Below are 26,259 nucleotides of genomic sequence, written 5' to 3' on the forward strand. Positions count from 1 at the left end.
GGGCACTTGAAAGCTCAACTCCTGCAGGTTCAAGGCAAACATCCAGTTGACCGGATCATGGCCAGACAGAACTTGGGCCAGAGTGCGCAATTTGAATTAACCCTTCCACAACAAGGCATTCAGAGGGCGAACATCAACAATAAGAAGGGTACTGACTTTTTGTAGCACAAGTAAATAGTGGGAGTACCAACCTGTTCCTAATTCTGATGTCGGCACCCTCTCGATGGCCCCTTAGGATAGTACGGCTCGCACCTCATGCAGCAATATGGGGATAAACCTTGAAAACGGGAATATGTCTGAACCCTTGACATAGAGCAGCAGTGGAACGTCTGTGGCATCTTTCCGTATTTGCAGACGTACAGCCTCGCTTCACTGACCAGGATCGCCTTCTGATGCATGAGGGCACATTCCTCATACGACTGAGTCGTGCCCAGCCCAAGCACCAGAGGCACACCTTGTGTGGGTCTGTCTCTGACATCTGTTCAAAACAGTAGCAGCATGGTTTGAGATCTGTAGTCTTGGGTTTGAGATCTGTAGTCTTGGGTGGGGACACTGTTCCCTTGCACATTGGAGTAGCTGGAAAAACTTGTAACACCAATGAAAAAAGGAAAATGAGATTCGGATCTGTGTTTGAAACCATAGAAAGAAAGGAACTGACATTGGTGTGCAGGGATGGCACTTATATGTGGCTCCGCCCTGTTACTTTTGGGGTATAAAGAGACCCATGCCCCCAGGTGGTGATGGATCCAGTCTGGAACCTGAGAGATATTCTACAGGTGAAGAGGCTGCAGTTAGAAGTATTCATCGGAAAGATGAAATCACATTGGAGAAATCAGCAATGATAGGTTATAGAATCTGGAAGGGTTACATATGAGATTCACAATGGCGTCCAAGGTTGGCACGAGCGTAGATCTGACAGAAAGGCATTGAAAAAAAAAGTAGGATGCAGATACTCCAAAGGTGGTTGGAGTGGATGATAAGGCCACCCTTGGATGGTGTATTACAAATTTCTAAGATCATCATTCACCTTAATGGAGCTCCCTCTAGTTCCTAGGATAAACTTACTTCGCTATGACTGGAATGGAGACGGCTTCAGAGATGGCTTTGATGGTATCACAGTGAACAGGATGTTGTGGTCTCTCCTCCTTCTTCCTTTGCAATAAAAGTAGAGTCAATATCATACACAAAATGACTTGTATTACACTTTATATTTCATACGATAATTACAGTGCTGTGTAATTCAAATTAATTTACTTGCATTAATAGACACTGCAGGGACACAATGCTGTGGCCTTGCCTCTTTCTTCCTTTGCATTACAAGTAGAGACAATCCCATACGGAAAAATACATATTTTAGCCTTTACATTTGTGTTGTGCAATTAAAATTCAAGTACTCGCATCAACAAAAAGGCTATCAGGTCCTTTCCTGTTTTTTCTCATTCTCAGATTTAATTTGATTTCCCCCCTAAAGACAGACACTAACTCTTGCTATAACACATAATGTTCTACCATGTTACTTTATAGCATGTCAGGCTGAAGTGATTTACATAATGCCTAAAACACAGAATGGCCATTATTAGGATTGCTGGGATTTGTGAGACAATGGAGTGCAGATAATAATGTGATACAACAGATTATCATTCTAACAACATCATTATATATGGCATGCATTATCTATCCGAAAGGGCTAAGGTCTTTCAGTGGCAGATGCCCACGCTCTTTGACTTTTATTAGAGAAGTCTTCCTTTTAAATATTTGCAATAAATCTTTGCTAAAACCTTGCTTTGATTTCTCCCTTATTGGAAATGTAGATTAACATCTAATTCTTTCGATATTATCTTTTTGGATGATTAAAAAACAATGTAGGTGAAATGCAAAACACCAAGATTTATTTTTTAGGGTTATGTAAATAAATAGCTACTTACTTTCTGTAAAGATATTTCTGCTGGATACGTATTCTTACTGCAGATTCCTCACCTTATGAGATATACTTCCAGTCATCTAACTGTTCAAGAAAAACTCCCAGCAGTATCTTTCTCATGCCCCAGGTGGTGCTATGCAACTTCAGCTGCAACTCTGAATTAACACATGATTACATTAGAGTATATTAGGTACCAACCTGTGTTATGAGTCCCAGACACTTGCTCTGCACCCCATTGAGGAGTGCAGTGAGGAACTGAGAGAGCTACAATACTGTTGGGACGAAAAAATCCACTGTATGGTAATGGATATGTACCCCTGTTCGGAGTGCCCAAATGTACTGCTGTCTGGCTCCCGTATGCTGATTTTTGATGTCATAGGTAAACACGGATCATGCGTGTGCACCATGACATAGACTTGTCTCATGGATTGCAGTCTTGTTGGACAGGGATGGGTGCCCAAAGGGCTACCCTCATAGTGGTAGAAGATGTGTGAAGACGGCTCCTGCACCAATCGGGTTTGCTGCCCGTGTGCAGGACTTAGCAGGTGACCCCCCCCCCACCCCACCCCATATGCCAAGAGAGGGCTGCTGTGAAGATAGCCATGTAAAAATATTTCAGTGTGGTATTGTTGGAAGCCTGTGCGGCACAGCTGCGGCACCCCTGAGAGTCAGGAGGGGCTGCTGTGGAAAAGACTGCGTTGGGTGAAAGGCCGAAGCCTGTGCAACACCGTAGCGGCGACCCTGTATGCCAAGAGGGCAGTTGTGGTATGAACTGCCATGCGGTAAGGGCGAATGCCTTGGCTGGCAGTGGTGTGGCAACCCTGTATGCCAGGAGGGGCTGCTGGGAATAATTGTGCTGTGTGGATCAGGCAGGTGCTCATCAATTATGAGCAGCGTTGACCCGTAGGTCACCAGGAGCAATGAGAACAGTAACTGACCCAACCCAGTGAACCGAGCAAGGACACTGTGAAAGTATCCCCACCTCAGCGGGATTGAGATCAGGAGCATCAGAATCTGTCGCCCCCCCCCCCCCCCCCTCACCCCCTGCCCAATTATCCCCTCCTGAGAGCGTGAAAGTGTATCTCACACGAGGAGCACAGAAACCCCTCTGGTCGCTGCCAGAGCATGACTGCAGAGGCTAAGGAGAGAGCATGAGCTTGAGCAGTGCTGCCATAAAGTCTGCATGCAGCCGACTCACCTGAGCAGGATTGGAGCTGTTGAGAGCCCACAGATGGGCAACCCTCCAAGACGCTACATGTTTCCTCCATGCTGGAGCAGTTACGACTTGTTACAGGCCTACCAGGTCTTTGGGGACTCACTGCTGAAAACGCTGCAGCGTCAAGATACTTTTGACTGCGTTCGAAGAGTCAGAGTGAACTCTAGATATAAAGCCTACGTGTCAGCATTCCCTGGAAGCAGCCACAAGTGAATGGGAAATAACCCTGATCACATTGCAAGGAACGGATGGGACAGGGACCTGTCAATGAAACACTAGAACCCCAACCTCAAAGGGGAAATGTGTTGTTGTCTGTGAATGTTGTAACCTTCCTCTGAATGAATAGAGCTAGAAAGAAAATACTTATTTTGGTAAGAAAAGCAGTATTTGGCTGCACAATGATTTATAGCTGCTGCTGCACGCTTTTGAGTTATGAGCCCTGGTCACTAAATTTGTATCCACACCTTCCCTTCAAGGGAGCCTTAGATTGCTCGTTCATGTCTACCACTGAGTCTCAAGTGCAAAAAGGGTACTTGGCTCAATTGCTGTAGACACAACAAACCCTAACTCCACAGCCTCCTCAACAACCTCAGAAACTTCAGACTCGCCCAGCACGTCCAAGGACCAACCCACACAGCCATACCCTTCGACTTGATTTTCTCCTCCAACAACAGGATCCCAACCACCCACATGATGCCACTCACATGGTCTGACCACTACATCATACATTTCAAGATACCCAACCACCAAGCCACCCCACCAGAAAAACACAAAGCACCATCAAGACACTGGGGCAAAATATCCAGAGAAAACTGGACCAAGACCCTACAGGAATTCCCACCCAACCACACAAGGAACCTCGATGTCGATGCCAAGCTCTTCAATAAATAGCTCACTGACTGCACAAACTGCACTGCTCCCAACAGAAACAAGACCTACGAAAACAACAAACAACCTCAGGGTGTCTAAGCGATACTGCAAACAACTTGAGTGAAAATGGAGAGAGACTATAAAAACACCATCGCAAGATCCACAAACAAAGCCACCCTCAAGCTCTACCACCAGCAACAAAGAGAGCCCCCAAAAAAGCCCTAACTCTCACACTTGAAGCCAGCTCCCACAACAGCAAAGTACTCTTCCCCATCATTAAGGAGTTCTTCAATCCCACAGCTGCCTGCACATCATCCCATCCCAAGAAATTTGCAACGACCTCTCGAACGTCTTTGAATAGAGGATTGACTAGATCTACAACACATTTGAACCACACCATACTGATACAAACTCCCCTAACCAGCCAGACACCTAATTCCTCACCATATAGAAGATAAGCAACCGGAAGCACCCCTTGGACGAAGAAACCACCACCCTGATGAATACCATTCACTCAGGAGCGCCCTCAGACACATGACCCCACTTCATATATAACCCTGGAAGAACCATCATCTACTCCACGCTCAACTCTATCATCAACACTTCCCTAACCACTGCCACCTTCCTGTCTTGCTGGAAAAATGCAGAAGTCAATACCCTACTGAAGGAACCCACAGCAGATGCCAGCACCCTCAGCAGCTACAGACCCAGCTTGCTCCTGCCTTTTCTAGCTAAAGTCATTGATAAAGCCATCAATACCCAACTTGTAGACCACCTAGAACTCCCTCAACTCCTAGACCACTTTCAATCAGGCTTTTTCACAAACTGCAGCACAGCAACAGCCCTCTTTCAAGCCACATATGACATCAGAAGCATTCTCAACTGAGAAACAGCAACACTCATCCTCCTTGACCTTTCTGCAGCATTCAATATGGCCTAAAACAAGTCACACATCAGAAAGCTTAAGCACTTGGGTATCTATGGACCGGCCCTCAAGTCGATATCCTCCTTCCTCATGGACAGAACTCAACCAGTTAGACTTCCCCCATACACCTCAGAATCCAAGAAATTCTTCTGTGGAGATCCTCAAGGATCCCTCAGCTCAACACCCTGCAACATCTACATGATGCCCCTTGCGGACATAGTCAGAACCCATGGCATCAACATAGTATCCTACGCCAATGACACACAGCTCATCCTCTCCCTTACCGACTCAACCAGCACCGTCAAAGCAAGTTCGCCTACTGCATGAGCAACGTAGCTGCTTGGATGAAAACAATTGTCTGCAGCTCAACACAGACAAAACCGAAGTCCTAATCTTCTGCAACAACCACTACCCCTGGGATGCCTCTTGATGGACCTCTGAACTTGGCACCCAACCCACCCCTGCAGATAGTGCCAAGAACCTTGGGATCATCCTGGACACAAACCTCTCCATGATCATTCAAATCAATGCCGTCTCCTCATCATGCTTCAATATTCTGTGAATGCAACACAAGATTTTGAAATGTGGATCCCACTGAAAACAAGACAAATGGTCACCCAGGCTTCTATTAGAAGTAGACTTAATTACAGAAACGCCCTCTACATCGGAATCCCAGCCATGTCCTATTCTGACTCGAAACAACCCAGAACACTACCACCAGACTCATCCTGAACATTCAGCAAAATAACCACATCCCTCCACAACTCAACCTTCTCCACTGGCTCCCAGTCCAGGAAAGATGCACGTTCAAGCCAATCACCCACACCTTCAAAGCTCTCCACAGCTTGGTCCAGACTACCTGACCCACTGCCTCAACAACTACCAACCCACAAGATATCTTCAACCTGCGTCCCAGGCAAACACAGATCTCCCTCGTATCAAGATGACCAGACATGGAGAACGCTCCTTCTCATACTTTGCAGCCAAGACCAAGAACAACGTTTCTGAAACACCTCAGAACCCCCCCCCTCTCCCTTATGGACTTTCGAAGGAACCTCAAGACATTGCTTTTCCGAGAAGGAAAGATTTCCTCCACCCTCACACCTGCCCTACTCAGAAGCTGGATACCTTCAAGTTGATTAGACGCACTCTACAAAGTCACATACTATTATTGTGAGAGAGACGAGGACTTGACCATGACTCCATCATGGCCGATGTATTAGGCCCCGCCCAGGAGACTAGCAATGCTCCAGTGTTGCCTGAAAAGGAGGCAGGGTAGTGGTCACGCTGCTAAGGAAGCATAAAGGAGGACAGAGAGAACGTTGCAACGTCGTGGGAATCCCATGGAGGATGGGATGTCTTGAGACCCAGCGCAATCGAGAAGTCAGAACAAGGAGAAGCAGATGATCGAGTCGGAGGAAGCATAGCGATGTGGGATGGCAGAGAAACAGGTGGTTTCCCCAGATGTCACGTTGTAACATCAGACTGGAGGAGGGAAATAGGCTGCATCATGAGGATAGCGAAAAGGGAAGAACTGGACGAGTCCAGGCTTCTATACACAGCCACCACGCCTGGCAGCCAGAAGAGTGATATGGGTGGCCAGGAAAGTCATACGGATGGCCCGAGTCCCGACGCCACAGCCCAGGATATGGGTTGTGGCCAGAGACAAGTACCAACTAAGCAATCCTTTTGGTGGGGTGCCACAAGGATCTAAGGACTCTGATGGGAAGGAAAGCATGTGGTAGCATCACAGCAAGTCGTTCCTTCACTTTCCCTACTCACATACACATCCTGAATGGTCAAGGCGGCACTGTGGTCAGGTGACTGGTTTTATGTACATCCTTCTAAAAGCCTATTTTTGGTCTGGTTTTCCTCATTCATGCCCGAGTGATGTGACGCCTCCGGGACACCTGGAAAGTGGGCCCAACACCAACTACAGAAGTTCCCCAGACAAGACTCTGTGCCTTCAGCTGGACTGGGACAAGAACAAAAACAGACTGTTCCAGACTGCATCTCGTTATTACCATAAAGCTTCCCTGTGTCTCACTTCCTTACACTACTACAATACCATAATAGTTTCATAGCATCCATAGTAGGTCTATGGTAGGTCGGGCACCTGCACATCAGGAGTAAAAGGCCTCAACCCCCAGGGTTTGGCCCAGTAGCTTCTGCAAGCCCCATGGCCCTTTGAAAGGGGTTCTGACAGACACTTACAAATACAGTACATAATATCTTAGTGTGAGAAGTTGGCCTGGTATATGCTGTTCACTAGTTAAAGTGGACACCTTGCACCAGTACAATTCGACTCTTATGGTAAATAGGTTTAAGACAACCTTTTAAAGAAAGCTATCCTAGTAGTATCTGTGGAGAGCAGCCTCCAGGCTAAGTCTTTAGAGGAATGTAAAGCAGCTTGTTTTACCTTATAATCTCTTGAATTACTAAATGAAAGGACACCACACAGGTATATATATCAAATATATATGTATTTATTTCTAGACACACTCTACTAATCTCTTTATAGATTAAAAGTCAGGAACATATGCACAAATCAACATTTCACAATAAGTTAAGCACAAATATGGCTGGGGCCCTAGGGGCGTACCAGACCATATCCTAAAAAAGAGACTTAGAGATAACGACTTGCGAGGAGACAAGGCCTAGGGCCTTCAGAAACGCTGGGGCCTCACTAATCCACCCAAGGCAGGTAAGTAAAGGACCCAAGGGAGCCGCATGCAGTGTGAGAACAGAGCCGCGGATCCCAATTGACTTCAATGGAGCAAGTTGCGGTTGGAAATTTAAAGTTTAAGGATACTTTGGGAGAGTCTACAAGCAAGTCACTTACAGGGTAAGTAGTTCTAGAGCCAACACCCACAGCAGCACCGTAGTGCTGGAGTTACCTCACCCAGGGAAGCCGGGTGCATAGGTGTCTTTTGGTGTGGGGTCGCGGCATCGTTTTCAATGGGAGCCAAAGAAGACTTGCTGCTTGTGAAGACAGGAGAAGTGTCCGGTGGAATCCAAGGCTGGATTCAGAAGAAGGAAGACCTGAAAGCAGAGGGGACAGTGTTCAAAGTCACTTGGCAGTGACCCGGGGCAGGGAAGATGGATGCCCACAGTCGTCGGGTGATTTCAGGTGATCACGGGTGTCTTGACTCTTCAGCCACGAGGTCCAGGAGGCGTCGACGACGACCAGGAGCTGGATTCGGCGTGTCCCACGAGTCTGCAGCTTACTGCGGTGTCGGTGACCAGATTTGAGCCAACAAGCCTTGGTAACAGCAACTCGTGGAAAGGACAAAAGTCAGCGGTGCAGACCAGCAAGGTCTGAGGCACTCAACCAGCGAGGGTAAGTCATGGCAGGCCTGGAGCAACCAGGGGAGACCTTTGGAACTGTAGAAAAGTTTTCTGGGGACCCACAAGCCAACCGGCAAGGGATCGCGAAGACGCCTCGGGAGGATTCACTCAACAGGGGCCCACAGTCACTCGGGAGGAGGTAGGCCTCTGCTCTTCGGTGGAAATCCTGCTGGAGGCTTGGACCACACGTGGTCCAATGCACAAGTTCGTAGAACGTCGTGAAGGGGTTGCACTCAAAAATAGTGCACGGTACCCAGGGATTGCGGTTCCTCGTCACTTGTGGGGTCCACTTGCCTCAGCATCGCTGGGGACTCACGATGGCCTTAGAGAAGTCAGGAAATCCTCTTCCTGGGCTGCAGGAACTTCGGACTCCGGCGGGAGCTGGAAAGTTTGCGACCGTTGATGCAAAGTTTTGGTGCCTGCCAAGCAGGGGAGTCACTCCTTGACTCCAAGGGAGATTCTTCCGTCTTCCAGAGGTAGTGGAACGTCGAAGGTCCAGGATTCTTCTTCAGAGCGTCGTCCAGGGATATCTAGTTTGCAATGGCAAGGGTTCCCTAACTTATACTAGAAGGAAGGGAGGGACTAGCTCTATGACCCCACATATGGGAGGGTCAGGGGGAGTGGGTGGCTACACCCACTTCCCTTTGTCCAGTTTCGCGCCAGAGCAGGGGCAGGTAGCCCCTGAGCTGGTTTGAACTGGTGTATGCACAGAGGAGCCTACTGCTCCCCCAGTGCACGACTTCAAAGCACTCTAGGAGTGCACCCACCCAGCCCCAATACACTAAACCCTGTCTGAGAGGTGGTCACACCTCCCTGTGACGCGATGCCTATTGTTGGGCCTCCTCCACTGCGAGTTTCAGTCATCAGCAGGAGGGCAGCCCAGTGTCTGTGACTGGTGGCATCCATTTTGTGATGCCAGGGCTCTTCAGGATTCTACCGTGTTTCCACAGTAGGTACATGTCTATCCCTCTAGAAGGGTGGGATCATACTCCCACACCAGTTACTGGGGTATGATTCCAAAGCATTTGACACCAAACACGAAATGTTTTGATGCAGCCATTCTAAAGTTAGCATTAACCGAGAGGTTATAATGCACTTAAGAGTATATGGTTTGACCGCATTCACAAATAGCCCCAGAGAATAGACTCTGAGAGCTGCAGAGAGGCCCTGCTCAGGCAGAGGCACCCCTCACATGGAAACCAAGCACCCTGCCCTCAGGATTGATAGGGCCTTCCTTAGGGGTGACTCATAGGTTTATATGTGCGTGTATGGTGAGATATAGGGAACCTATACCTTAGTGAGGAGAGCTATCACTACCTCACCCAGGCTGCAGTAGCAGGCCTGTGGTGTCAGATTTAGTCTGCTTCCCAGGGGTGGCATAATACATGCTTCAGCCCTGGTAGGCCTGTGAAGTACCTATGCCCTTGGTACCCAAGGTACCATATACTAGGGGCTCATAAGGTACCACAGTATCCAATCACTAGTGCACCTAATATGCACTCTAAGTTGTTTAGAGAGAACAGAGAGGCTGGGGCCTTGATTAGCAGGGTCCCAGCCAGACTATAGCCAGAAACCAGTGTAAACATCAGAAAAAAACGTGGGGGCAACATAAGAGGCAGATCCTACTCTCCTACACTTAGCATTTGCTGGGAACGTATTATACATGGCACTTGTTCACTGGGAAAGCTAAGTAACATTTTCTTCTGATGATACATCTTCCTTGAGATTATTCACCTTACGAATGAGTACCAAAGTAATATTTTGCCTGGGAGGTGGGACTGGGTAGTGCTAGTTAACTATGGAAGTTGTGTAGCACAGTTCGGGCACAGTACCTGTGTCATTGCGCATTAAAAGCATGAGGGAGCAGTGCATGGCAAAAGTATGCAGGATAACCATGTAGCTGCCCACCAAATGTCAACCCCAGAAACGCTTGTGGTGAGAGCCGTTGTGGCAGCAATGGCCCTAGTGGAATGGACACAAAGGCCCTCCAGGGGAGGGTTACTCTAGCTAATGGAGTAAGAGAACTTCATACTAAAGATCACCCAGTGAGACATGGTGCACTTGGTCATCACTTTCCCTTCTTAGCTACAGCAAAGCTGACAAAAACCTGATCGTCCAATGTCTCCTGACAAGTGCAATACATGTAGTAAGATACAACACGTCTAGGTCTCAGTGTATGTAGGCACTCCTACTCCTTGGCTGGATATGGAGGAAGGAAGAAAGATGGAAATATGACTGAGCCAAATAAAATGCAGAAACACCTTTTCTGAGAAGGGTTTTCAGGTCCAGAGGACCAACTTTTTCAGGTAAAAAAATACAGTGAAAGGTGGACCAACTTTGAGACCCTGAATTCTCCAATCCTATGCCATGAAGTTACTGCCACCAAAAAAATGCTGTTTTCGGTGCAATTGGAAAACTGTGTACTGGCTCAAACGGGGATGCCATCAAGAAAGATAAAACAAGATTCAAATCCCACTGAGCAACAATAAATGGAGAGGGAAGTAACAAGTAAACCAAACCTTTCAGACAATGTGCTACTAGTGGTGATTTAAACAGGGACGGAAGGCACCTGAAGGCAGACAGGGCCGCCAGACAGCTGTTACTTGTAGCCACTGCATGGCCTTGCTATGCAAGGAAAAAAACAAACCGCAAGATGCCTGAAAAGTGAGATTTAAAGGGATTGAGTCCTTTCGACTTGCACCTCTGAACTTGTGCAAGCACCACATGTCGATGGATTGAATAGCAATCGTCTTGGCCAGCAAAATGAAGTCTGCAACATAATCAAAAGACACAGGCACTTTAGCTGCCACTGCTCAAACCCTATGCATGTAGATGATTTGTTTGGTGTGGAGGACTTCACTTTTCTGCTGCAAGAGTAAATCTTTTCCTTGCAGAAGATGAAGAGGCAGCTAAGTGCTGGATGCCAATAGACTGGTGTACCATATCCTCTGTGTCCAGCCGTGGTGATCAGAATAAGCTGTGATTCATCCTTCTGCACCTTCCGCAGTACTTCTGAGTGAAGCAGAATTGGCAGAGATATATACAGTAGGCCCGGAGACCAACTGAACCTGAAGGCTTCACTTAGGGAAATATTCAGAGGGAAGTCTACGGAACAAACTGAAGTCACTTCCTGTTTTGGGCCATGGCAAAGAGATCTACAAATAAAAAATCCCAATCTGGGGACAATCATTTCCTTCTCTTTGGGATGTGGTTCCCACTCATGGTCCTCCAATGAGAGACAACTGAGAGCACCCGCCCTTACAGTGATGGAGATTGTGAGATGAGCCACTATTGGGACATTTCCCCATTGCTGTGCCCACTATCAAAGGGGAATCGATTGCCAACAAAGGGTCCAGTAGCCCACATCGGCCGATCTGTTAATTGTGGTGGTGGTGTTATCTGACAGATTCTTAATGCTGATTCATGAGATGGAAAGGAGAAATACTTCAATGGCAAGATAGACCACAAGCAGCTCAAGTATATTTACGTTCAGGTATTGCTCGGACATGGACAAAAGACCCGCACCATCTTCTCATCAAGATAAGCCCTCCAGAACGGAGGCATCCGTGACTTTGGTAGCCTGAGTCTGCGAAGGGTGGTACGGATAACTAACCAAAAGGTTGGATACGTTCATCCACCAGTGTAGATCTGTTTGAAAAGAGTGGGTAAACTGGACCTCTAATGCAGGAGTGACCTCAGGCACCACTAAATGACCATTATCTGCAATCTGGCATGTGCCACCAGCAGGATGCACAAAGTCATGACTCCAAACAGATACAAGACCTGAACAAGTGGGATTCAAGACTGAGTCAGAAACCCTGAAATCATCTCCCAAATATTCATGATACTCTGAGAAGGAAAAAAAGGCCTACATGCCCTTTGTGTCCAGTACCACTCTTATGAATATTAGTCTCTGTATTTGACAGATGTGACACTTTTGGGTGTTGATGGTAAAACCCAATTTGTGGAGGTGAATCATCATCTGCTGCATGTGCTCCTGGACCAGCACTGGTGGCTCTCCTTTCACTAGAGTCATCCAAGTATGAAAACACAAGGACTACTGACTGTCACAGTGAAGCGCCACAATCGCCCACACTTTTATAAAGATGCATGGTGAGTCTTCAGTCTAAACTATAGAACTGTGTGCTGGTGTCTCATCTGGAAACAGGTAATGTCTGAGGGCAGGAAGCAGTGGAAGATGCAAATAGGCGTCTTGGAGATTCAGGGACACCAACCAATAGCCTCTATTCAGGGCCGGTAAGCTTTAATTTACGGACAGCATCTTAACTTCTCCTGCCAAATAAACAAGCTGAATAAAGGGAGTAGAACACTCTGACACACTCTCTCAGAGGCACCATCTCTGCAGCCAATTTCTTCAGCAAGGCAAGAATGTCTGCACCCAAAACCTCAGCATGTGCTGAACAGCTTGTCATGGTGGAAAACCTCCAAAGGAATAAGAAAGCAGACCCATGGGACACCAGATGGAGTTACCGCCCTACTGAAAATGCTATACATAACATTCAGAAAACTTGACGGGTCAGACCCTGGACCTGGAAACGCTAGATACTCCTGCTCCTGTTTAGGAGGCATAGGCTGTGGAGGTGCTAGAACTGGATCTGGTACTGGCTCCCATTCAGGGGGTCTATGAGGAGTCAAGGGCCTTGGACTTAATGGCAATGCCGGGGCGACCTCTAGAGATGGAGTCAGAGACACTTCACCTCGACGTTCATGAGTCTTTGGACCCGGAGACACCGGCCTCGGTGAATCTTCCCTCGAAGAACGGCGTCGGGAACCATGACGCCACTTCTTCTTATGCTTTCTCTGAGATGACTTTGAAGAGTGGGGAGACAGCGACTTCGACCAAAGAATAGACCATTGACTTCCTCCCTTCTCCTTTCTCACCTTGGCCATAAAAAGCTTCACCTCCTGCTCCTTCAACACCTTGGGGTTCATCTTCTGGCAAGAAGAACAGGCATTGACTTTGTGGTCCTAACTTAAACACCAAAGACTGTCGTCGTGAGGGTCTGTGATCAATATTTGACCCTCACATTCCCTGCAAGGCTTAAAGCCAGACTAACTTGGAGGCAACATTCTTCCCCTGCAACAACGTTGCTATTCCCGGATTTTTTTTTAGCAATACTTCCTACTACTATCGAGAGCCTAGAAAAAACCATTATGTGTCGAAGGCACAGAAAAAAGGGAACTGACATCAGCACGCCGAAGTGGGCTTCTTATGGTTTCGATGACGTCACGTGGAGTTGTGGCGTTGTGACGTCCTGGTCTACATGGGAGAGCTGTAAAGAAGTTTCTGTGGAATGCTGGTGCATTGGGATATTCGAAAGGTGAAGAATCCAGAGGTAGATGCAGTCATTAGAACAGCCCGTCATAAGGGAACAATGTAGAGACTCCGAAAGGTCGCATTAGGAGGATCGCTTGCTCAAGGAAGAAGAGGACTTTTCCAATTGATTGCACTTTTAGTGCTTCTTTTGGAGAATAAGAGCTATCAGGAGGTGCGTGAAAAGACATGAGCTTAGTGCCATCAGGTAGGGTACTATGAGTATAAATGAATTAAGGGTGTATGGACGTCTGTACATTTCCCAGCTGCCCATCACATGATATGGCCCATTATTAGATATGAAAATATCTGCAGCAATATTGTACTCACCTGGGTAATATTGATGGTGACTATGAACAGAGAGAAAAGTCTAGCGGTCGAGGATGTCTCAAGAACCATCGTAATTGTCTTGTGAAGTTTACCCTCTGGATACACTCTTCTACCAAGGCAGTCAGTGACCAAGCACCATCAACATGCTCACTCAGTAAAAGCAAGTAATGGTAATGGAAATATAATTAAATATATTTCAGCCAAAGTAGGCTTTTGTCCCCCGGGGTCTGATGTCCAGGCCTGTTGCCCCAAAGACCCGCTAGTTACCCCCGTGCCTTTTTGACCTTCACCTCTAGCAAAAGCAATTACGAACACTGAATGCAAAGATGTCCAGTTTATCCAACCCCAGAGGACCACCACCTAAGGATGGTTTTACTTGCTGCCTCAGTTAGGACAGAATGTATTCACCAGTGACAATAGATGTGTACTGATAAGTCAGCAGTGACTCATTTGGTCATCATCCCATAGGTGTTCTTGTTGGGACTCTACTCATCCAAGGCGAAGATGTGCTGCTACTTGCATAATTGGTGGCAGATTTTTTCTTTCGGTCCCTCTCCTGATCCCCTTGGTGGGTGGTGCAATTCAGGCAGAAATCCACTCACACCAGACAGGGGACGGGGCAGAATGTCTGGCTCCAAGATGGCCACACTCCAGAGAGGCTCCTTGTGCTGGGTGCACCATCCGTAGTAATCTGCCCACTATCAAAGCCTCTAAACCCCATTTTTACATGATAGATTACGGTACAGTCATTAGGGGAAGTGCCAATCCACCAAAGTCCTGATGTGAAGCTGACCGGTGAGGGTTATCGGAGCTGGCCTGGACAAGATGGAGCACGTGAGGCAGTGCAGTGGAGCAGTCCCCGGTCACTGGTGCCTGGAACAGGAACTCCATAATTGTGGAGGGCTGAGAAATGAGTAGTGAGCTCTCTGCCTGGAAGGTGCGTGGTGTCTAGAGGCGGAGAGCAGAGACTTGCTAGGGCGGCCGTCAGTTGGGACAGCACAGAGACAGGGAACTGAATGAGGTGGTGCAGAGTACGTGCCTCCCCTAGACCCTCTCTGGTGGAGGGTGCCGGTGGAGCCACCGGAGGCCTGCAGTGGCTGGCCCTAGGCATGTGAGCAGGGCACGGCAGTAGATTTTGGTGGCAGACTGGGCTGCGCGCCGTACCCACCCAATCCTCTAACAGAAACAGGCAGTCCCCAGGATGAAAGAACGCATGGATTCCGCAATGTCCATTTGATCCGGATGGCATGGGGCCGCAGTGCTCTGATAGAGCTTTCTGCCACCAATGAGGTAGGGACTGGCGTGCAGTGACACATATGAAAGTACTTGGCTTGAAAGATCACTTTTGTGTCCTTGAGATGGTGCTACTGTTGGGGGAGGTTGACACTGAGCGTTTCCACGCCCCACTGTCTCCTAGAGCCACTCTTGGAATCTGTTGTGGACCAAGGGTCTGAGTACGGGCCCTTCCCTTGGGGAGGTGAAATGCATCTGGAAGTGGCTGTGTAACACAGGGACCCTATGCTTTTAACAAGATGGTGAAGGGAAACCACAAGCAAACAAAGCTGGCGTTTGGCACAAAGCTCTTCAAAAGGGACCCCACCGCAGACAAAATGGCCATGCTACCGACAGCACAGATGACCCAGATGTGAAAACACTGCTGATCCACATACAGCTCAGGCTCACTACTATTACAGCAAGCTGGATACCCTAAATCAAGAGTGGACAAAATGACAACCATACTTGACAGGTATGAAAAGCGCCTACATGCTTCGGAGTCCCTCATCTCCACCCTAGATGATGATATGGCGTCATATCATCATACATGAGACCGCTGGATCCGCATACGGGACCCTTGGGCCAAAGAACACTTAACACCATAGACCACTACATGGTGGTCCAATGGACAGTTTCATAATTGCCATTGGGCGATAAACAATTTCTTTTCAACAACACTCGGTGGGCGCTAGTCCCCTCGGTGGTGGGGTTGTATGGTCGGCACTCTGTGCTACCCTCTGATTAATCTACATGCTGATACTACTCTGTTTGAGCTGGTTACGAGAACCTGTTGGAGCTTGCATGTGGGTGGAAAGGGAGAGTTTCACTGGTGGGTTGGGAATTGCCAGTGGAGGTTATGCTGAGGTCTATGTCTACTGTCAAGAGGGAGACAAGGCTGACAGATATACAGTTAGCCCATTGGCATATTGCACAACTCCCTCTCTACACTTGGACTCATTACACTCACACAGGCCAGAAGACCACACAAACAATTGCTATGACACAGACTAACGAACAGAGAAGGCCTAGCGGTGGATCAGCGCTTACACTAGTAACGTGGAATGTGCGGGGTCTCAACAACCCCCGCAAGACCCAGCAAATCTTAGCTTACCCTGAGCGACACAAAGTCAATATAGCACTACTGCAGGAGATTCACTTGGGCGCCAGGGTGGGTCCCCCTATCATTACCAAATGGTGCAGCTATAGGGCTCTAGCCTCCTGGTCCTCTTATGTAAGAGGAGTAGAGCTATTAGTTAAGCGCGGGAAACCCTTTCGACTTCTACAAGAGGCCACTGAAGCCTAGTTACACTATATCATCTTCCAGGCTCTGATACATCATAAACATTTCACTATTATAAACGCCTATGGACTCGAAACTGATGAGACTTAATTTCTAACACAGGTTCGGGTTATATCCTCGATCTTGTCCAATCAAAGCATCCTACTCGGAGGAATTGAAATTTAGAACTCAATTATCCCGACTGCTCAAACGCCAGCAGTCGCTCACATGACGCTGATGCTGCCACCCTATTAGACATAATGCAGATTGAGGGATAAATTGACTTACGGAGCCTGCGGCACCACAGCCTTGAAGAAGGAACACGTGTCCTCCGCCCACGGTTCCTGGGCGACATTAGATGATTGGCTCGGGTCAAGTGACATATGAACTTGGGCGAAAACAGCAGGCTACCTTCCCTGCACATTTTCCGATAATGGCCTTGTCAAATTAGAGCTTGGGGTACCCCACACTGTGCGTTTACATGGAAACTGAACCCCGCTGCTTTACTAGATACTGTATTCTGTGACGAACTCAGACAGGAGATCACAGATGATTTCAGCATAAATGATAATTCAGTTGACCCGGTTGACACTGTCTGGAGCACTTTAAGGCCTACTTCTGTGGTGTATGCATCTCTAAAAAGTATGGCGTTCGGAGAGCGCTGAGAGTGTCTGGTTAGAATGAAGGGAGAGAGTAAACTCAAAGTCCAAAGGACAGGCGAGAAGTATGCCCAGATGATGGCTGGCATCCATGTCAAACTGGGTGATTTCATGGAGACAGCTGGCCAAGAAATTATGCATCTCCACAAATTTGCAACCATCAGGTGGCCGGGCGGAAGGTCAGAGCAGGAAAATGCCCAGGCTGCCGCCCCAAGATCATACACCCCGACAAATATTCCAAATTGAAAGAGATGGGCGAGCCAGTAAATGATGCGAAGGATACACTGGAGGAGTTTGTACAGTACCATACAGCCCTGTATACATCCAGCACAACTTGAAATCTGGCTGATTATCTAGCATATTTTGATTGTATTGCGCCGAGATGGCTTGAGGGGCCCCAGCACCAATTCCTTGTGGAACCCCTCACTCTAGGCGAGATCATAGAAGTCATCTCAAGTCTGTCTACTTGTAAGGCACCGGGAGAGGATGGGCTCCCACAGAACTTTACAAAACGTACTCATCCTAATTGGCTCCCAGACTACTCTAGATATACTATGAGGCAGTCAGGAAGGCCTCCCACCCCCTTCAAGGAGGCCATGATTATTACCCTATTTAAGCCGAGTAAGCCTTCAATGCGTAGTGACTCGTACCGCCCACTATCACTCCTCAATGTAAATGTAAAAATACTTGGAAAAGTGCGGAGTAATAAAATTTTATTGCTGCTTCTGAACCTGTTCTTACCAGAACGGGTGGGTTTCACCCCTGGGAGATCTACATCCCACAACCTTCGAACCCTTTTTGCTGTTCTACACCAGCTCAAGCTCAACTCAGACGCAATTGTGGTCTTCCTCTTCGCAACCAAGGCGTTTGACTCCTTGAAAGGGCATTCCTCCTTGCTGTCCTGTCGAGAATGGGATTTCCCCTGGGGTTCATGAGTTGAATTAAGCTCCTATACTAGGAGGCTACCACCAGGGTTAGATTAAGTGGTCTCTTGTCATACCTCTGCAGGATGGGAGGGGCACGCTTCAGGTTTGCCCGTTCTTCCCTATTCTGTACACACTAGCATCGGAGCCGCTGGCAACCGCGATTAGATGTTACACATGGTCAGGGACCTGAACTTCTTGTCACGGAATCTAATCATCTCCCTTTATGCAGATGACATCATACTATACCATTGGTCCCCATGGTTATGAAGTTTATCCCATTTTGGGAGGCTCTCATGTATCTCAATTAACTGGAATAAGTCCACAGTGTTTCCTCTTACTCCGGCACCCCGATATGTGCCCTGGACTTTGCACAATGTTGTTTAAGTATCTTGGAGCCTGGATTAGTGGGGGCAAAACTACTATCGCTGCAGAGAATTATGGTCTAGTGATTTCCAAACTTGTGGATAATGTCGCCAGATTGGGGGGGTTGCCCCCGTCACTGACTGGCAGGCTTACCATAATGAAAATGGTGGTACTACCCAAATTACTTTACCTATTCTACATTGTCCCCATAATAATGACACAAGCATTATTTAAGACACTTCGATCCCTGATGATATACCTGCCATGGGCCAGGAAGCAGGTCAGAATTCGCTGGGGGGTGCTCACCCTAACACGTGAACAGGGCGGGCTGGGTGCCCCTGGTTTTATACTATAAGCACAAGTTACTACTTGTGTAACGATATATATGTAAGAGACATTAGTTAGTGATAGATTCCTTACCTTAGAATAATCCCCAGGCGTCAGACTGGATCCGGAAAGTTTTGATAGCAGTACCCCGCGCATCAGTAGGTGGCGTCATGCGGATCCACGTCCTTCGCTGGCGTCGTAAGCGCCGAGATGACGTCACGGAGACTACTTAGGCACCACCCATGCGCGCTGACGTAGGTTCTGTACACTACTTTCTGTGCCAGGAACGCAGAGCCATGCAAGAAACTGACCACTGGTGCCAAGAAACTAGGGACCTGAAAGGGATTACCTTAACCCTAGAAATCAGGTCGCAGAACGTAGAGGATGGGTGGGGCGGTAAGGAATCTATCACTAACTAATCTCTCTTTACACAAGTAGTAACTTGTTCATCTGAAAGAGACACATTAGTGATAGATTCCTTACCTTAGAATAGATACCCCAGCAATACCAACACGGGTGGTGGGTCTGCGAACAAGATCACACCAGAAAGTCACGGAGAACAGAACGGCCAAAGAAGCCGTCTTTCCGGACTTGATTGTCAAGGCAGTAATGCTTGGTAAACGTGTGCAGCGAGGCCCATGTAGCTGCCTGACAAATGTCCTGCAAGGGAACACCGCGTCCCAAGGCAGTAGTGGCTGCCGTTGCCCTGGTAGAATGGGCATTCAGGCCCACAGGAGGCTCCTTCTTAGCCAGCGAATAACAGGCCTTGATGCACAGAACGACCCACCGAGAGATGGTCAGCTTGTGCACAACCCGACCTCTTTTGGCACCCACGTAGCCAACAAAGCGCTGGTCATCCAACCGGAACTGTCGTGTGCACTGCAGGTAGAACGACAGTGCACGTTTTGGGTCCAGACAGTGGAGCCTCTCTTCCTCTTTCGAAGGATGCGGAGGCAGAAAGAAGGTGGGCAAAGTGATAGTCTGCCCGATGTTAAAGGGCGTGACAACCTTTGGCAGGAAAGAAGGACGGGTCCTTAAAACCACCTTGTCCGGATGAACAGAAAGGAAAGGAGGTTTGAAAGAAAGAGCCTGGAGCTCACACACTCTTCTGGCAGAGGTGATAGCTACCAGGAAGGCTGTCTTGAGAGTGAGAAGACGCAAAGGACAGGTATGAAGGGGCTCGAAGGGAGCGCACATCAGATATGTCAAGACAAGGTTTAAGTCCCATTCAGGCATTATGAACGGCACGGGAGGAAACATGTGCGTAATGCCTTTGAGGAAACGGCTAACAACCGGGGACTTAAAAAGAGAAGGCTGATCTGGAAGCCGTAAAAAGGCAGAGATGGCCGAAAGATAACCTTTGACAGTGCCCAGAGAAAGAAGGAACAGAAGGACCTCAGAAAGAGGGGCAGAAAGGGGATCCACAGCCTTAGCTGCGCACTATGCCACAAACTTGTTCCACCTGCAGGTGTATACCGTCTTAGTGGAGGGACGCCTGGCTGCCAGAATGACATCACAGACTTCAGGAGGAAGAGCGAAAGCTGTCAACTGTCGCCGCTCAATCTCCACACATGGAGGTGGAGGCTGGACAGGTTCGGGCGGAGGACCGTCACCCTGCTGCTGCGACAGAAGATCCTCCCGAAGCGGCAGTCGGATCGGGGGGGTCGATCGCCATGCTGAGTAGCTCGGGATGCCAGTATCTTTGTGCCCAATCCGGAGCCACAAGGATGACTTGGGCCCGGTCGCGCCGAATCTTCTTCAACACTCTGGACAGAAGTGGTATAGGCGGAAAGGCGTACAACAGACTGCAACTCCACTCGCAACGAAAAGCATCACAGAGCGAGTGCCGCCTTGGAAATTCCAACATGCAGAACTGATGACATTGCGTGTTCTCTTCGGTGGCAAATAGATCTAACCAAGGCTCTCCTCACTGCTGAAAGGACGGGGATGTGAAAATATGCGTCCTGCAAATCCAACGCCAGTCTCCAGGGTCGAGGGCAGCCAGGACCTGAGCCAGAGTCAGCATTTTGAACTTCTCCCTCCGGAGAAAGCGATTGACGTTCCGGAGGACCAAGATGGGGCGCAGGCCCCCTTTGTCCTTCTTGGGGACCAGAAAGTAGTGGGAAAATAAACCACTCCCTACTTCCGGCCCAGGAACGCACTCAATGGCCCCCTTGGCCAAGAGGGCCGTGACTTCCTGCTGGAGAAGTACCAAGTGATCCACCCACATGGGGTGGCACCAAGGTGGCATGGCTGGAGGGAAGGACTGAAAAGGAAGGGAGTAACCCCTGCGGATGATCTGCAACACCCACTTGTCCGATGTGATATCGCGCCGGGGGGAAGGGGGTGGGGGGGGGGTTAATCCTGCCCCCCACCGGTGTGGGGTGCTCCACAAAGCTCGGATTAGGAAGGTTTGGAGGCAGAAGCAGCAGGGGCGGGGGAGGACTGACCCACACGCTGATTCCCAGACCCGCCCCTGCAGACGCCGCGTCCGCGCTGAAGCTGGTTCTGCACAGGCTTGCTGAAGGACAGTGCCTGGGTGCCCCTGCCGTGGCCACGAAAGGAACGAAAACCAGGAGTGGCCGGGCTCTTTGCAGAAAGACCCAAGGACTTGGCCGTGGCTCGAGAGTCCTTAAAACGCTCCAGTGCACTGTCGGCCTTATCGCCAAACAGGCGAGTGCCATCAAAGGGGATTGTCCATGAGCGAGCTCTGGACATCGGGCGAGAACCCGGTAGATCGCAACCAGGCGTGGCAACGCAGTGCCACAGTCACAGAATCGCCCTACCCAGTGAGTCCGCGGTGTCCAAACCACACCGAATGGCGAACTTAGACACATCGTTACCCTCAGCAACAGCTTGGGACAGCACAGCGTGGATCTCCTCAGGACACTTAGGCAATACCTGCGCAACTGTATCCCACACCGCGTGGGAATAGCGGCCTAATAAGCAAGCGGTGTTCACTGACCGCAGCCCCAAGCTGGCCGAAGAGAACAACCTCTTACCGAACTGCTCCAGGTTCTTAGAGTCCTTATCTGGCGGGGCCGTAGGAAAAGCACTCTGACGTCGAGGCCTGGGTGATCAGGCTCTCAGGCGTAGGATGAGTGGTCAGAAAAGCGGGGTCACAAGGCGCCGGGCGGTGACGCCTGGCGACATTCTTATCCACAGGGGCCCCTGTGGCTGGCCGCGACCAAGTGCCCAACAAGACGTCAGTGAGGGCATCGTTGAAGGGGAGCAGGGGCTCCGACGAAGTGGACACCGTCTGGAGCACCTCAGTGAGGAGATTAGTTTTGAGGACAACCATAGGAAGATCGAGGTTGAGGACCTCTGCTGCCCGACGGAGCACCATCATGTAGGCGGCGCCCTCCTCCATGATAGGCGGGGGAGAGGCAAACCCCGGGTCAGAAGAGACGTCGAGGTCGCCGGCATCCTCCAAGTCATCCACCCAGTCCTGCTTGGAGTCACACTGACGGGCAAGAGGGTCCTCGGACCCCTCCCAGTCATCCTCCAGCTCTGTTGCATGGGGAACAGACCTTGGCGGCAGTGCAGGAGCCGGAGAAGGGACATACGGCGTCGGAAACGGCGCCGAGCCAGCGCCGTGTCCCAATGCGGATCCCAGGTAGGAACAAAATGGTCCTGGAAACGGGGCAAGGGCGGGACAAACAGCACCCACTGCGGTGCTGGAGGTGGAGCCAAGGTTGGCGCTGGGCCCGAAGCCGGCAGCGCTGGACCTGGTGGCGACGGGACCGGAGCCAACGGCGTAGGATCCTGTGGCACCGAATCTGGATCTGCCGGTGGCCCAACAGGATCCGGACATGGGACCGCGGGGCCCGAAGGCGCACCGGCGGGAGCCCGAGGCCTAAAAAGGCGGTCCAAGGGAGCAAGAAATTCTTGTACCTGTTCGGGAGTTGCCAACGGACCCGGGTAAGGCGGGTAGGCCGTGGGACTCCCAGGCTCCAAAGGAGCCGCAGGGGCAGAACCCCTGTCCCCCTCGTCCGCATCCGAGGACCGACAGGGGGACGTCAGAGAGCGAACTCGCTTCTTCGACTTCTTTTTATGTCGTCGCTTACCCGAATCCAAGGGCGAAGACTTGGAGCCAGAGGAGCGATGACTGCGGCCCCGTGAGCGTTCTCTGGAACGGTCCCGGGACCTGGAACGGCGCTGGGACGAGTGCCGGACCTCCAGCAGCTTCCGGCGCGATGGCCCGACAGTCCCGGCAGTACCGGGAGTCGTGGTCGGTCTCCAGGCAGTAGAGGCAAACATCATGGGGGTCCGCCACCGACATATTGCGACGGCAGGCCCACAAGACTTAAATCCAGGCATCCCTAGGTGCACCAAGGAGAAAAGGAGACATAAAGTCTCAAAAAAGGGTAGTCAAAAAATGACAAAGGTACGTGCTCTAACCGGATCTGCGCTTGCTGGCGCGGAAAAAGAAAGAACTGACGTCAGTGCGCATGGGTGGCGCCTAAGTAGTCTCCGTGACATCATCTCGGCGCTTACGACGCCAGCGACGGACACGGAGCCGCACGACGCCACCTACTGATGCACAGGGGTACTGCTAGCAAAACTTTCCGGATCCAGTCTGACGCCTGGGGATTATTCTAAGGTAAGGAATCTATCACTAACGTGTCTTTTTCAGATTACAATAGCAAGCAGGTGCAATCCGCCCACTTCTGGCTGCATCCTTGGAGGTATATGATGCATGTGATGGAGGAACGAGACACAGCACATCAGTGCTTAATTTGTGCCAGTGCTTTCCAGTGCTTAGCACCAGCACCTATTTCCCAGGGCCGGGTCTATAGACTTTTTCTCACCTCGGCAGTGGGCCCAGTAATTATTGCTTACCTGTGGTGCACGTTCCCTGTTCTACTCTAAGTCATGTGTGACAAGGCTGTTGCTGCTGTGGATTAAACTGCGCAGCAGCGCAAGACGGGTTGACCTTTTCTCTAGCTCGTTCATCCAGTTATGCAGACTTTGAAGTATCGCAGCTGCACTGTCTGAGAGCCAGAGGAAAGAGAGAAAGCAGCTCCCTGTTTTTAGATGGAGTGCTTGAATTACGTGTCCCAGGTGGCCACAACTCTTTTCATTTCGTTTTGTATGTCTATGCCGTCTGGTTGCATCTCAACTCTTTCACCTCTCGTTATTTACCCACTAAGCCAGTGAGGCAGGCAACCATGTGTGCAGAAAGAAAAAGTACTACTTTGGTCACTGTACAAATATGACAAATTATTTACTTATGTGCATGAGATAATTTTCACCAATGGAAAAAATGTAAAGAAACACTCAACCTTAAGAAGTACAATCGGAAATGCTTTTAGAACATATATTTCCAACCTATTGTTTTCTCAAAATATTCTGTAAAAATCTTAATTCTGCTCTTCTGCTCTATTCTCGGATATTTACCTTGCTGTGCACTCTCAACTTGGGAACATTATGTAACACTACGCTGAAATACATTGTGTTTTTATGGCCTGTATTCTATTTCTCACATCCCACTATATTGCTGGGCCACTATCTTGGCTTCTGTAATGTGTGAGTGCGGAGTGCTTTTGATATGGTCACATTTTCTTCTTTCCTCTGATTGTGGAGGCAGAGGCTGCACTTTGACAGTCAGTGTGCTGTAGGTCCGACCCGAGGGAAGCTGAAAAGCGTCACTCTCCAATCTCACTAGGCGTTTTCCCCACCTGGGACCAAATACCGATCAAAACATTAAAACACAATGGACTTGTACATTTCAGATTTATATTCCACCCACATGCATGTCTGTGGGGTATTTATCTAGCGCTAAGTGAGCTAGAAATTAACAAGGCGCTGTATAGGGACCCATGACAGACAGGGAGTACATCACACAGGACCAAACGAACAGTACAGAAGAAAGGGTACAGAAACGAAGAGGGGGTGGGCAGTGGCATAGCAAGGCTCCCATGGGCCCTAATGCTAGCAAAGAAAATAGGGCCTAAACATTCCTGTTGGGCAGTAAAAACAGCAATAATTGGAGTTCAGAGGGGCCCTCACAGCCACTGCATTTGCTGCACAATTCAAAGCCCACACCCCTGGGGTCCCAAAAGAGTATCTCTCAAAAGATGACCAAGCCTTAAAACAACAGAGTGCTGAAAGTTACCGGTGAAGAAGGCATGCTGCTCTATTGATATAAAAGGTTTAGGTCCAAGAGTTTTAGATCACAACAAAGCTGAAAGATTCCATCAAATGTTACCACCATGAAAATTTCTACCAATTGTTACCATGAACCAGGGGCGTTGCTTTGTCAGTAAGATTAGCGGGGTGAGCTTCAGGTTTCCCAACAATCACACTGGCATATAATTTTAAACACAATATAACGAAAGCAGGGTGCATGAGAGGGTTTAAGGGGCAGTGGAGAAGGAAAGGAATGCAGACTGGTAGGGGTACTAAGTGAGATAAATTACAATAATTTGTAAAATACTCAATATTTTTGAAGAGTTTCAAAACAGGGAGAGGGTGAGTGTGCATTTTTGTCTGGGTGCATGAAACAATTCTTGGTGAAATGTTTGATCTCAGGGTCATAAATTTAAATCTTGGTGTGGCCACTCAGCCTTTCATCTTTCTGAGGTGGATAAAATTAGTGCCTTTGAGTTGGATAAAGAGCATTTTGAATTTGGTTGAAAGGCCTCCTCTGACAAAAATGTTAAATTACAAACACACATGGTATTTTAATCTTTATTTTCTTTCAATTGATTTGCAATATTACTCGGTCATTATTTACTCTGTCCCTCCTTGACCCAGTAACTTTCATGATTGTATCCATTCCCAAGACCTCCTTTCTTTCCTTCTTCTCATCTTTTTCTCTTCCTCTACACCTCCACCCATGCCTCCTTTCCGCTGTCCATTTTTGCTTCCTTACATCCTCATTCATTACCCAGCCTTCCTCCTTTGGTGCATATGTTCTTTTTTCCTCCATTTGTTCCTTACTTTCTTTTTTCTTGATCCTTCCTTCATCCCTTCTTTAATTTCTTCCTCTCTTATTCTCAACACTTCCTTCTGCTTGTCTTCCTCCAAACCTTTCTTCTTTCCATTCTTTCATCACATATATTTCACCTCCTTTCTTCTTCTATCCCTTAATTTCTTCCTTTCATATTATTTTCTTATTTCCTCTTTCATCCATTACTTTTTTATTTCCTCACTCTTTTACTCCCCTGCGGCCTGCATTTGTTGCTGCCTTCTTTAATGCATTCCTTCCTCCATCTTTTCCCTTCTTTTAAAAAGCCCTGTATGAGCACATTCTCTTCAGTTTGCCAAGTTGCCTGAAGTCCTCAAATGACTTTTCCTAAAGCTGCATTTTGAGATGTACACGCATTCTCTTAATTTGAGTTCACTTTAGAGTTGTTTTCATATGCTTTGCATAGGTTATGTTATGTTATATTGATTTGCATAGTGCACTAATCACCTGCAAGGGTATTCAGGCGCTTCGGTAGATGTGTAGGTGTGGGGTCCCCGTGGTGCACATATGAA

At 48.8% G+C, this 26,259-nt stretch overlaps 1 protein-coding gene across 2 annotated transcripts in view; it reads right to left on the reverse strand.

The window, feature by feature from the left end:
* DUS2 (dihydrouridine synthase 2) overlaps positions 1-26,259 on the reverse strand; it is a 571,780-nt gene that overhangs the window by 182,450 nt on the left and 363,071 nt on the right. For both annotated transcript variants that reach the window (XM_085639553.1, XM_085639554.1), the window contains exon 10: positions 1,066-1,152. In XM_085639553.1, coding sequence (XP_085495679.1) covers positions 1,066-1,152 — 87 coding nt within the window. The remainder of the gene's footprint in view (positions 1-1,065; positions 1,153-26,259) is intronic.

Source organism: Triturus cristatus, chromosome 12 (assembly GCF_964204655.1).
Source record: "Triturus cristatus chromosome 12, aTriCri1.1, whole genome shotgun sequence".
Taxonomy (NCBI): Eukaryota; Metazoa; Chordata; class Amphibia; order Caudata; family Salamandridae; genus Triturus; species Triturus cristatus.